Source organism: Sinohyriopsis cumingii, chromosome 11 (assembly GCF_028554795.1).
Source record: "Sinohyriopsis cumingii isolate HCF-2022 chromosome 11, ASM2855479v2, whole genome shotgun sequence".
NCBI classification, from domain to species: Eukaryota; Metazoa; Mollusca; class Bivalvia; order Unionida; family Unionidae; genus Sinohyriopsis; species Sinohyriopsis cumingii.
The window spans coordinates 58,047,515-58,061,867 of record NC_142971.1 but is presented as its reverse complement, the minus strand read 5'-3'; the positions used below and the strand labels follow the sequence as shown (position 1 = coordinate 58,061,867).

The window sequence follows — 14,353 nt, the reverse complement described above, 5'->3', positions numbered from 1 at the left end:
TAACGTTATGACTACCCAGGTTCTTGTAGGTTACTTGGTGTAAGTTCCTTTTCAAGGGTTGCTTCAGGCCCACTGCTTTTTATGTCTCAGTCCATGAATTTTTCCATTATGTATGAGAGAGGGAGTTAGGGATAGAAGGGAAAGCAGAAAGGATTTCATTGAAACTGTGTACCATATTTAATTCATTTAGAAAATGGTGATTATTAATATTTTATCGCTGATCTAGAATGTATAGAAGCAGTATTCTACTGTTGAAATAATCTTTATTTTATATATGCTTATTAATGCACCATGGGTGGACCACAGTTTTATACACCAACAGTATTAGTATATCAAATTGCTTTATACCAACACTTTAAAGCCATGTTATTTTTCATATATAAAGGTAAAGCCTGTTATGATGCAATTCTGCTTATAACGCGATGGCAGCCAGGCTCCCATTTTTTATTTAAGGTGACCTCGCTTTTTAACATCCTAAATACATTCTCTCAGAAAAGCCGATTATTCATATCCCTTGCAGATTTTTAATCCCAACATTGCATTTAATGTTGCCTTAAGATTTTTAACGTAGCTTTAACAATTTTTCAGTCATATTGCTGTGATGTCTGCATTCTGACAGTTTATAGTGACGTCTAACACTGGGGCATCATGCCGCAGACATGTAGCATGATGTCCCACCCAGTCACATTATCTTGACACCAGGCCGACCAGTCCTAACACTAACCTCTTATGCTGAGTGCCAAGCGAGGCAGCTGTTAGTACCATTTTTGTAAGTCTTTGTTATGACTCAGCCAGGGATCGAACCCATGACCTTCCGCTTCCGTGGCAGACGCTCTAACCACTAGGCCACCGGAGCGGTCACTTCTGAAAGTTTGTAAAACATTGCAGTGTTATATTTGTTAATGAGTTTATGTGGTGTCTGATGAAACCCGGCGAACAAAACAAACAATATATGATCAAGAGGTTAGTTAAACTGATGGCATTGAAATTTCAATGCATATTTTCTGTGGAGAAGTTTTCTGAAAAATTTATTAACACTATCCCACTTACATTGCGATGTTATTCTTTAGATCCCCAGCATTGCATTATAATGGGTTTACCTATATATTATATATATAAAGTCTAACCTTCCTAATAAAGTATTATCAGAACCACAGCCAGGCATCAGTTTATCAGACAAGTACAATTTTTTTGTGATATTACATAACTCTTTCCATTTATTATTACATGTATTATTATTACTATTATTGTCCATTATCTTATTATCCCATGCTCTTGCTATCCTTTGTAACTCCATGCATAACTTTATCGCAATATAATTTCACATTTAGTAGATGACAATGAACATTTTTGCCATGCATGATTAGCCTGGTAGTTGATCAAAACATATGTAAAATTTCAAAACTTTTTTCAGCACGACAATGGACCAGACAGTATGCTATGAATAACCAGAATCAACAGCCCTCTTTCTAGTGCTTGCTGAATCCAGGTGTTCCAGTGGAACTCTTTCGTCATTCTCATTTCATCTTGTGATTATTTTACTTATCTGAAGTGACTACAACCACCAAGATTCTAATACATTCTCTGTCTCTCTGCTATTGGAATGGCCAACTTGTCACGTGGGTGCAGCAACAGAAGGTTTTTGTTTTATAACTACAGGATTACAGGAACTCAATAAACTGACCGTGAAATCATGAAATATTGTAAATTTTATGGAATCAAAATTTCTTTTGTACACAGATAATGAACACTAAACAAATTGTAGATCCACAGTTTTCTTTTTCTTGGGAATAATTTGAATACATGCAAAATCAGATTTCAACCACAACAATTTTGAGAGATGTACAGGATGTGAAATATGGAGGGGGTGTGGGGGGGAAAAAAGGGAATTTCTCAACTTTAGGGAGATGAAATAAAGGATGGTTTGCTAAAATTATGCACTGTTGTACATTAAGTTGATAAGCTGATATTTTTGGTACAGTTGTTGAGATAGAAGTAGGATCTGCAACCTTGCATCATAGAATCCATGCATCCTAGAATCCATTCTGGTCATGAAAAGATGTTGTTTTGGTTTTTGTAATTGAAGATCATTTATAGGGTTTATTCTAGAACTGAAAACTCGGGGAATGGAGGCAAATACCTTTTTTGTTTCTCCCTCCATTAGAGAAAAAAGATGTGATTTTCTAATATAGTAAGAATTTAGTGAAGAAATAAAGATGTGCCAATATGATGCACGATTTTTGTGCATGCTGTTGATTTTTCTTTGCGATTTTTCAGAAATTAGTGTGAATCTTACATTCACATGTCCAAGAAGAGACTCTTTGTTTAACCTTGAGTAATGAAGGGTGCAGTTTTGGTCTACATTACAGCTTATAAAAACTTTAATTTCCAGTACTGTATAATCTCCTTTGTCCAACTCCTAAGGGGGACACAAAAAGCATTATGATAAATGGAATTTGGATTAACAGGTTTACTATACATGTAGTTCAGATAAACTGATAAAAGAAATGAGTTTTTGGATAGAGAATGTCATCCTGTGATGAAATATATACTGTAAACATTGCAATGTGAAATGGACACTGAATGACCATGTAGATTGACACACATCATTTATCAATTTATAAGCTTCTTTTGCATGTTTATTATTAGGAGCTAAGTTTCCAGAAAATTGAAAGCAGCTAACAAACTAGAATATAAAATGTAAATTTAAGAGGTTTGATTAATAGTTTTTCGTTGGAATATGTTAATTATTTCCATTAAATATCATCCCATAGTTTGAATTTGTTGAAAGCAGTTTTAGAATGCATTGATACAGGCTTCGGTTTAGCCAAAATAAGTACTTGTATTCTTTAATAAGCCATGCCTTATTATGTTGATATTTTTTTTAAACAAATGACAGTTTTGTTGCTGTATTAATATTCTTTTAGTTTGTGAAACTATAAGCAAGTACAAGAACAAATGATTACCAATAAAGGCCCTTAAGTCAATTGAGCATATGTTATGTTTCAGCAACTCTTCTTGCTAAGTATTGGTAATTTTTGCCAGGTCCATGTTTGTGGCAGACCTGTCACTTATCCCGACTTACTCTGGACCATTTCAATTTTTTTAAAAATATTTAAAAAATCTGATTTCCTGTTTTTCCCCTCCCCCAATCCCAAGTTTTCAAAATGCCAAATATTTTTAAAATATAATTTAATAATTTTGTTTTTGCAAAGAGAGCAAAAGTGATGCAGAAATTCCACGAGGAATACACTACAGTCATACTGTGAAAATCTATAATTTTTCCATTTTCATCTTTTATGATGATGTTTAGTATATTAATTGAATTAACACTAAATATCAGAATTAAAGATGAAAATGGGAAAATGATAACTTTTCATGGTATGACTAGCATACAATTTTTATGTTAAGTAGATAGCATCAGACAGCAGAGATGTAAATTCCTTTGTAAAGTTTTTGTAAATATATGGCCGCAAACACTGCTTCTGTTATATTTTCCAAATCTCATTTTTCTTTTCCTTTGGCAGGTCTGTTGTGGGAAGTGAGACAATAGCAATAATTTTTCAATCTGCATCATTGCCAGCAGTTTGCCATAGTTCTGCTTTTAATTTTTCATTATCATATATTTCCAAAACACCATGATAAATTTTCATTGTGCTTGGCCTGATTGTATTTGGCGTCAATCAATATCAAGCAAAGACAACTCTTTCTCTGACTTTTTTCACTACACCTTTTATTTTGGGGTCAAAGTAAGTTGTAGAATATTTGCGATAAGAATTTATGTTTGCCTACATTTCATGGAATTTAATCATACTTGGAATAATTCATTATGAAGTTAAGACTATCTGTTCTGCAACATTCTTGCTTGTTAATTTGACCATGTGGTGAAGGTCACAAAGAAATTTTGTGCTCAGTTTTTTTTTCTTCATTCTATTTCCCAAACCCTTAGCCTATCGTTTGCTGAAAAATGGCATTAAATCCCACAACAGCAACATTTCCTAAACCCCTTAATGGACATGGTTTATACTTCGGATGATTATTACAAAGCTAAGATCATTTTGCAACAGGTTCACTCGCCCCTTTGACCTTGGAGTCATGGTCAGTTATATAAAATTGTAAAGTTTTCATTGCATAATTTGCAAACTCTTAATGACTTTTTTCATACTTTTAATGAATTGATAGTATATAGCGAAGACAACAAGTCTGTGGCATGTTCGCATATCTTTTTGACCTTGGAATCAAGGTAATGTTTTACAGCTGTACTTTTTGTGGCTTTGACATGATGGCTTCAATTTGCTTATAGAATGATGCCTATTCATTTTTGAAGTCGAAAGGCAAGGTCACTGTAGCTGAAAAAAACTTTAACATAATTTTAGTTGTAGGCATCGTTACGAAAGCATTTGAAGGGCTTGAACATTTGCGCATAAGGCAATGAAAAGAAAAACAGTAGTTTCTAAATTGTAAGTTTAGTTCAGAACTGCATTAATTAATCTCAGAGTCTACTGGCAGACAGAGGTTTGTTATCAATGTGGGGTACCTGGTAAGGTATTCTGTAGTATCACTAATTTTCGTAGGGTACAAATTTTCGTGGATTTTGTTGTTGTCTTGAGCAGTGAACCTAAAAGACCCAACCAAAACTTAGCCATATATGATTAAAAAAATCGCCCCACCCTTTTTAAAACTTATTTTCATTCCTAGAGAACAACAATGTTATTTGATAAATCCACATTATTTCTGTAATTTGGTTAAAAATACTATCTTAAGGAAAAAGAATTATAAAGCATTTTACAGAAATAATGTTGAGTTATCAAATAACATTGTTGATCTCTAGGAATGAGACATTTTATTCATGCATTCTTAATCACAATGAACATGACTGAAAAAATACTAAAACCAGTGCTTGAGGCACAGTGACTAATGAAACGATGTATTTACTAATTATGACAGAGTACTGAAGCTCACACTTCACTGTTTTTCTGAGAAACCACAGAATTGACATCATGTCAGATTGACTGGTACACACAAACATTTGTTGGGTAAAGATTCTTAAAATTGTTGAATGAAACAAGTCCAGTATTCTCAAAGCCATGGATAATTAGGTCCAACCTGTCACAAATTTTTGTGAGAGATGCAATTATCCATTCAGCATGAATCTGCCTCATTGATGATGCTTTATGTTAAGTCTGGTAGCTGAAGTTCGTTCATACACGAGGCAGGTGCAACCAAAGGAGTGATTCCTTTGTTTTTCAATTTAGTTAGCATCTTTGCACTTTTATGGGCTCTGAGCACATCAAAATGTTGTGCATACTAATTGCATTGAGTCAAAAGAGTAATTACATTGTTTTTCAATTTAGTTAGCATCTTTGCACTTTATGGGCTCTAAGCACATCAAAATGTTGTGCATACTAATTGCATTGAGTAGAGTCAGCTAGTCATGTGTTTGGCTTACCTGTGGAATGATGACATAATTCATACTGAAGGAAATCGATACCGATTTTACTACTCTTAAGCCACACTGTGTCATTGCCATGGTCACCAGATGGTTATCTTTATGGGCAGTGTATTACAGAAGAGATATGACACTTCAGCTCCAATTTTCAGGAATATCTCGCACACTTGGCAGCCCATATCAACACTTTTCTGCAAATTAAAGTCATTGTTTGAAATGGACTTACTTTGATGTCGTTTCTTTAATAAATTCAAATTCTCATAAGCAAATGGATGTTTTCCAATTTCGTTGACCTACATTTTGTTTGGCTGGAATGGGATGGAATGCTAAAATCGGATTAAGTTGAGGTATGTTTCTTGAACAGAATAAATCAAAATAATGTTAAAGAAGTGTTTGCATTATGTTCTTTTATTACATTGATGATTATCATGCAGGGAATTTTCAAAGCTGAGTGGGAATAATGGTCCACGTGGAGAAAACAATTATTGGGAATGAATTTGGCAGCAGTAAGTGGTTGAAATTGGGAGTTCAACATGATTTTTTGAAACTTTTATTTCCGAATCAGGAGTTTCATATTTATCAATTTGATGTTTATGCTAGGTCACTTAGGATTTCATTTCCTGTTTCAGTGTAGAATGTAAAATATTTAGTAAATTAAGAATGTTGGATGGATACAAGCTACTAGACAGAAACATTTATTTTTAAATGACAAAACAATGTCAGTTCTTGACAAAACAATGTCAGTTCTTTAGCTGATTTGAAGCCAGTTTTGATTTTCATTATGCAGGAGAAATGTTAACATGGATTTCATGCTGATTTGAGATTGGAAAGACTGATCCGACATCCCAGAATAATTCCAAAAGGAGGCAAAGACTATGTTAAATAAGCAAGATATTGTACAAGAGCCAGCAGTCATTTTTCCAAAAGCAGATACTCTTTCTATGACATGTAATGTACATGTTGTCAGATAGTAATTTGATTTTTATTATTTTTCATGTACGATTGCATTCTGTTCTGGTGGCCTAGTGGTTAGAGCATCTGCCTTGGATGCAGGAGGTCATGGGTTTGATCCCCAGCCAAGTCATACCAAAGACTTTAAAAAATGGTACTAACAGCTGCCTCACTTGGCGCTCAGCATTAAGAGGTTAGTGTTAGGACTGGTCAGCCTGGTGTCAGGATAATGTGACTGGGTGGGACATCATGCTACATGTCTGCGGCATGATGCCCCAGTGCTAGACATCACTAAAAACTGCCACACTGCAGACATCGTAGCGATATGACTGAAAAATTGTTAAAGCTATGTTAAAAATCCAAATCACACACACACAAACATGTATGATCGCAGTAAAGACTATCTGCATTCCAGTCCAGTCTTTTTCCAGGTGATAATGTTTCATGTACCATCGCAGTAAAGACTATCAGCATTCAAGCCCATTCTTTTTCCAGGCGATAATTTTTCATGTACTATCGCAGTAAAGACTATCTGCATTCAAGCCCAGTCTCTTTCCAGGTGATAATTTTTCAGGGATTATGACAGCATAGACTGTATTTAGTCGAGAGTCTTTTTCCAGGTGATAATTTTGCATGGATGAATATACATAGCATCTCTTTGAAAAGTTTTATTAAATGTGAAGTGTGGCTGAGAAAATTTATTAACCATCCCAAGTTTAATGAGAAAAGGAAGTGAAGAAAAACACTTGTGTTTGTTATTCAGTAGGTTACCTTACTTGACACAGATGGCTCAGGAAGATCCAAATCAAGGGCCAATAAGAAAAGAAAAGCAAAGAGAAACAATCAGTATGAAGAACATCAAGAGATGTTGGTATTCATATTTTATTTTACTATGCGTAACAAGAGAATCTATGTTAGCATTTGAAACATTCAATGATTTGTTGATTTATAGTTTCTGTTTAAACCAAGAGAGGTAGCTACCATCGGGTATAATTTCCTACCTAAATTAGTGCCCGCCCCCCATAACATAATCACCTGGAAGTTCATATAGGTCTCTATTTTGTTAATTAATTTTATTAAGACTATAAAGTTTGTTCCTGTTCTTAGTAATGACGCATGATTTGACAGCTTAGATGCCATAGATGCAGGAGCTAAGTAGATATAAGTGGAAGACATTGAAAATATGTATCTGTAATTGTTTCATGCAAGTATATTTTTTTGGTACTTTTCTCAGCATGCCCAAAATTTCTCCATATTATTCGGGAAAGTTCTATAATAAATTGTAGGTAAAGTGTGTCATCATTGTCAGGAAAAGCATCTGTAAATGTTATGTGTAAACGTATTGATATTAATGTGGAGATCCAGCAGTCATTATTTACTATAACATCTTACCCATTTTGTGTACAGCCATTGTTGAAAGGCAGTTACAAGGTCCTGACCTGTGTATTATTTTGGAAAAGGAGGTTAAGCTGTCATCATTGTAAACTCATTATTTCTGCACAAACAATTTTAATAAGCTTCTTTAATTAGATTTTAAAAAAATCTTTTGAGTACTGTGTATATAAACAAGTGAAAATAAAGAGTTTATCAGTAATATCCTTTGACCTTGTATCTTCAGTTTGTGCTCTTCCAACATTGGCACTCAGTTATTTTGTCATCGAACATAGGTACTCAGTTATTTTGTCTTCCAGCATAGATACTGTTATTTTGTCATCCAAAAAAGGTACTCAGTCGTTTTGTCTTCCAGCATAGGTACTGTTATTTTGTCATCCAACAAAGGTACTCGGTTACTTTACCTTCCAACAAAAGTACTGAGTTATTTTGTCATCCAGTATAGGTACTTGGTTATGGTACAGTTATTTTGTCATCCAACATAGGTACTCCGTTACATAGGTACATGAGGCCCCGAGTAACCAAGTGGTCTACATGGCAGCTAGTGTAAATGGTGGAGGAAGAACCCAGGAAAATCCTAGAAAGAACCACTGACTCACAAGAAGCTACTGGCAAGCTTTCTCACATACCCATATTTGGCAAACCTTAGACTCGAACCCATGCAGAGAGAGGTGAGATGGCAATGATCCATAATGGTGAGTGCTTTAGACCACTCAGCACCCGAGACATTTTTGAGAAGTGTAATTTAAATGGGGCCAGATATAAATTTGAATGAACTTTAAGTCTGACACCACAATAAACTACAGTTTGCAAAAGTGCCAATGAAATCCCACTAGCCATATCACCAGCACAATTTTAGACCACTTTTCCCTCTCCAACAGATTTATATATTAATAAAAGCTGTACAGTAAAACAGAAATTGTACAAAATGTACAAAAAATTGTTCCACATAAAAAAATCTGGGCTTGTTTGAAATTGTAATCCCTTCAGTTCTGCAAAAGTTACAATGTTCCAAATAATGTACATTTAATGTTTCAAGTTCCATAATAAAATGAAAATATGTTTTCTACCACATACATTATATGTTAAATCAAACCTGGTTGAAATCAAAGAACTTTATACCTGCCATGTCATGTGAAAGACATTTATTTTAACTAAGTACACCTTTCATGATCATGGTTGGAAAAGTTAGAGTTCTCAAAAATGTATCCATAACAAGAAACAGATGACCCCCTGGAGACTGATGCTCTACTGGCAGATAGAGTTTCCAGGAATTCAAGATTATTTCTTTTAATTGCCGAGTGCTTGAAACCATTTCTATATTCTTTGGCATAAACAAGGATCTAATTAATGGCACCATTTTAATTTTTGTAAAACAGAACATCATTTATGACTAACACAACATCATAAGTGGAAACCCAATGTGATGTGACTTTCTTTTGAAGAAGATAAGATTTTCAAGAAGGTAGAACTGGTGGTCAATTTGGACATCAGATAGACACCTTTTCCTTTTAGAGCAAACTGGATATGATGACATATTTGGGGGTAAAAATACTATCAGTAAAAGAGCCATCTAGAAAAAGTAATGATAACAACTGGTCACTATAAGAAGTCTGCTGATGAAAACCCCATGTTTAAATGAATTTCTGTTCTGCTGATGAAAACCCCATGTTTATATGACTTTCTGTTCTGGTGAAATAGTGACAAGATTTTCAAGATGGCCAATGTGGCAGCCATTTTGGACATCTGATTAGCACCATTTTCATTTACAACTGACTAGTCATAAGTCTTTAGCTGGTTCCAACACTTACTGAAAGAAAAATGTTCTTTTCCAGGATGAAAATGTTCACTTCTTACCCTTTCTAAATTGAATCAACACCAACTTGTCTTTGAAAGTGTTTATTTTTACCATCAAAAGGGGTTTCTTGCTTGCGACTGTCCCATGACATTGGAATCAGACATATAATCATGTATTAAGCAACAAAATCTATCACAAGAAAGAAGAATATCAAAATATCAAAAATCTGCAAGTAACTTGTTAATTTTAGAGAATAAAAATGTTGACTCCTTAGCTGCATATGTTTGTTTGAAGAAAGCTTTTAGGAAAGGGTTGTTAAAAATTGTCACAAGAAGCTCCTAAAAAGTATGTACACCTGTAAATAAAAATAAGGATTTAATGTTTAAAAATAATCCACTTATATCTTGTTTATTGCAACCATTGTAGAGTGTGCCCAAAAAAAATGGAATTCTGCATTAAAAAATCCCAGGCAGATTTGTACATATTTAGCAAGGTCTGATTGTAAATTCACTGCAAATGGAAGTTGGTGTGGGAGTGGTTTCACAGGTTACTTCTGACAATGTTTAACAGTGTTCCCAGTATTAACTCCCAAATATTAAGCAAAGATGTATTATGGTGCATTTCTGTTAACATTACGTGCCAAAAGGGGAACTGGGGTTGGTGAGCTTTATTTTCCTCTTGTTGAAATAAGATGTTGGCACAATATGATGCTAGACTTGTCTTCATAATTCCTACAAAAAACAAGTTACGGTCCTGATTATGCTGTTACAGGTCTACAAGACCCATCTCAGTCACCTGGGCACTTGGACTGACTATAAATATGATCAGGGCAAGTAATAAATACAGCAATTGTACCTGAACTAGCTAATACATTTTACATGGAATCTGTTCCATTACGACTCCATTACGTATTTGTCTGTGCAAAAGTAGTGGCTGAAAATGCCCGTGTTTTTCACCTCAAAACTTTTGATTAATATCTGCAAAATTAAAGCTTCCCCCCCCCCGTGAACAATGTATTCTTCTAATTGTACCAAAATTTCCTGGTAGCTTGGAAAAAGTGATCCAATTATGACCATTCATTCAGGAGTAATAATAAAAGATTTTCAAGATGGATTTGTGGATTGCATCATTTTTATTTACATGTACTAGGACATTATAAGAAGTCATTTAGTACAAACCCTGTTGATATGACCATCCATTCAGGGGGAGTAGTGATAACTAGACTTTCAAGATGACCAATGAGGTAGCTATATTGGATGTGCAGATAACACCATTTTCACTTAGCCACATGGCAGCATTGCTTTCATTCAGAATTATCGGTACATGGTTTTCAAGACTGTCACTGTGATGGCCATACAGGACAATAGATTAGCACCATTTTTATTTAGAAAATCCTGTTAATGTGACCTTTCTTTTGGAATAGCTATGACAAGATTTCCAAGACGGCCTCTGTGATGGAACTTTAGATAAGCACCATTTTCATTAAGTAATTCCATTTTAATATAACCATCCATTTTGAGTAGTTATAACAAAATTTCCAAGATAACCATACTGGATGTCAGATCAGCACCATTTTCATTTAGTAACTATGTTAATGTGACCTATCTTTTGGAGTAGATATAACACGATTTCCAAGATGGCCAATGTGGCAGTCATATTGGATGTCTCAGGTGCATCATTTTCAGTTAGGACCAACTAGACCATGGGATGAATGTGTGCAAATTTCATGGCAGATAGTTCAGTAGCAGTGGTATCACAGAACCTGAGCAAATGTATGGCTGAATGATGTATGAACAACAGACAAGACCATCTCATAAGTTTTTATGGTCTATGACCAGTAGAGCTCTTAAAGAAAATGTGGGAGAGGATGTTTTCAAACATTTGTCCGTTTCAAAGAATATCCTGTTTTGGAGATGTTTTCAGAGCTTAATAATGCCTATACTAATTATAATTGACAATCAACAGATTTTATTCCATGATATTATCAAGCAGAACGTGCCATATCTGCTGTTGAAGTGATGGCAGTTTGGAATGGGAAATGAAAACCTTGCCAGACTGACTTTTGACTGTTATACCCCAGAATCTGTTTCTTTATTACCCTAAGTGCGACTTATCCACAAAGTTTGTTTAAGGAATATGCTCTTGAAAAAAATAATTCTGCAAAACATTTTCTAGTGAGTCACCATGACCTATAGACCCTAAAAGTGCAAGTGCAAGCCATCCAAACTTTGGACAAGGTAATGAGCTGGTAAATGGAACAAATGTTGTGCAAACACCATTATTCTTCTTTCATTGACACTTAACTTGACCTTTTGACCCTTAATATAATCCTTACTTACCCCAAGTGCAAGATTTCCATAGAGTATGGCATCTGTTGATGGTGAACTTGAGATATTATGCAGAAATAATATTAGTAATAGGCAAATGGACGGACATAATCACAAAAAATATGCTCTGCCTTGTGCAAGGATGGAAACAGTCTCAAAAATAAATAAAGACAATTTTCCATGCATCCTCCAATTTCCAAAAATATTCCTGAAAAAACTCCTTTTTGTTCTATCTAGCTCCATCTGAATTGAATTTTTACTTACTGGTAAAAATTTACTGATGTCTATAAATTTTCCTCTTTTAATGAATTTAAATTCTCTATAAATTTTCCTCTTTTAATGAATTTAAATTCTCCGTAAGATAAGATATTACTTCAAAAGATCTAGACTGTACAAGACATTAGTCAAAGCTGCAAGAAAATGCACACAGAAATAATGAAACCATGAAATCTTCCTATGTGCATGATCAACTTCTGGTGCTTTTGTGTTTTGTTACTTTCCAACTTTTGGAAATATCCATGAAAACAATATCCAATTTAAAAAAAAAATAGAAAAAGTCCACTGGAAATTTTAACAAGTATTAAAACGCTGGATTTGTGACTAAAACTGGAGAAGTTGAATCTCTGCCTAAGGTGAACATATACACAAGACCAAAATGCTCCAGGAAATACGAAATATTTCTGTACTAGATTAAGGGCATTTTCTTTAGAATTGAAATAAAATGAACTGGACTAATAACTGAAATAGAAAACTTCGGCAATGAAATGGACATGCCAGAATGTTTTTGACCTATCAGATGTGTTTATGAAATGTATAATTCCATACTTGTTGTTGAATTCCTCCAAATTATCCAATTCTTAAATTTTGTAATTCCTGTTTCAGTATTATGGGCTTCACACGAACACAATAGCTAAAGTTGACATCTTTCAAACCTATTTGATATTATAAATTATAAATAGCAATTTGCTTGAATGAATGCAGATACTTGAGAATGACTTGCTCTTGAGAGACACCCTCCCCCATTTCATACATCTTCCTTACCCTAAAATACGGGGGATGAATGTTAATGTTATGAATATCCTGAACAATGATCTACAGAAAGGAGAGATAAAAAATGAATAGTTATCAGTAAGCATGATATCTATCCATGCCATATACCCACCCCCACTCCAGAGATGCATAAACTTCTTAGTAATGGCACAATTTGCCTATAACCAATCTAACCCAAACTAGAATTCCCCATAATCTGCACATAACCAATCTAATTCAAACTAGAAGTCCCCACAATATGCACATAACCAATCTAACCAAAACTAGAAGTCCCCACAATTTGCACATAACCAATCTAACCCAAACTAGAATTCCCCACAATCTGCCTATAACCAATTTAACCCAAACTAGAATTCCCCACAATCTGCCTATAACCAATCTAACCCAAACTAGAATTCCCACAATTTGCACATAACCAAACTAGAATTTGTCCACAGTTCATTCTAGAGAAATAACCAATCCAACCCCAACTAGAATTCCTCAACAAGTCATCCCAGAGAAATAACCAATCCAACCCAAACCAGAATTCCTCAACAACTGATTCTACAGAAATAACCAATCCAACTCCAATTAGAATTCCTCATCAATTCATCCCAGGGAAAAAAATAATCCAACTCAAACTAGAATTCCTCAATAATTCATTGTAGAGAAATAAATGAGCATTCACCAGTTCATTGATCAATCATGTTACCATAATACATTATATCAAATCAGATATTTATCCAATGTGCTAATATGATGAACTGAACTTGTATACGATGCAATGGCATTCAACTAGGAGATGGACATTAAGGCAAATCTTCAGACAAGTGCCCAGTGTGCCTGTAAATTGCTTCAAGGCTAGACCATGCCAACATTATTATTGATCCCTAGTTGATTTGGCAGCAACATATTGTCTACTGAAAGCATCCTCAAATCATACTGATATTGCATCTTGAAAATGCCATAATCTTTATTGGATATCTAATCATACTGATCTGGCATCTTGAATATGCCATATTCTTTATTGGATATCTAATCATACTGGTCTGGCATCTTGAAAATGCCATAATCTTTATTGGATATCTAATCATACTGGTCTGGCATCTTGAAAATGCCATAATCTTTATTGGATATCTAATCATACTGGTCTGGCATCTTGAAAATGCCACAATCTTTATTGGATATCTAATCATACTGGTCTGGCATCTTGAAAATGCCACAATCTTTATTGGATATCTAATCATACTGGTCTGGGATCTTGAAAATGCCACAATCTTTATTGGATATCTAACGACCATGTCAGCATAATAGCAGTATACTCTGATGTAAAACATTCTAATTTTATTGAAGTACATGTGAGGATAAAATTGATTCTACTATAAGGTACAATGACAAAGGAGAAAA

At 34.4% G+C, this 14,353-nt stretch overlaps 1 protein-coding gene across 1 annotated transcript in view; it reads left to right on the top strand.

Annotated features, from left to right (window-relative positions):
• The window catches only part of LOC149788517 (ubiquitin-conjugating enzyme E2 N), a 36,550-nt gene extending 28,556 nt beyond the window's left edge, over positions 1-7,994 (top strand). The window contains exon 5 of the mRNA XM_089974517.1: positions 1,415-7,994. Coding sequence (XP_089830643.1) covers positions 1,415-1,473 — 59 coding nt within the window. The 3' untranslated portion in view covers positions 1,474-7,994. The remainder of the gene's footprint in view (positions 1-1,414) is intronic.
• Positions 7,995-14,353: the final 6,359 nt, after the last annotated feature.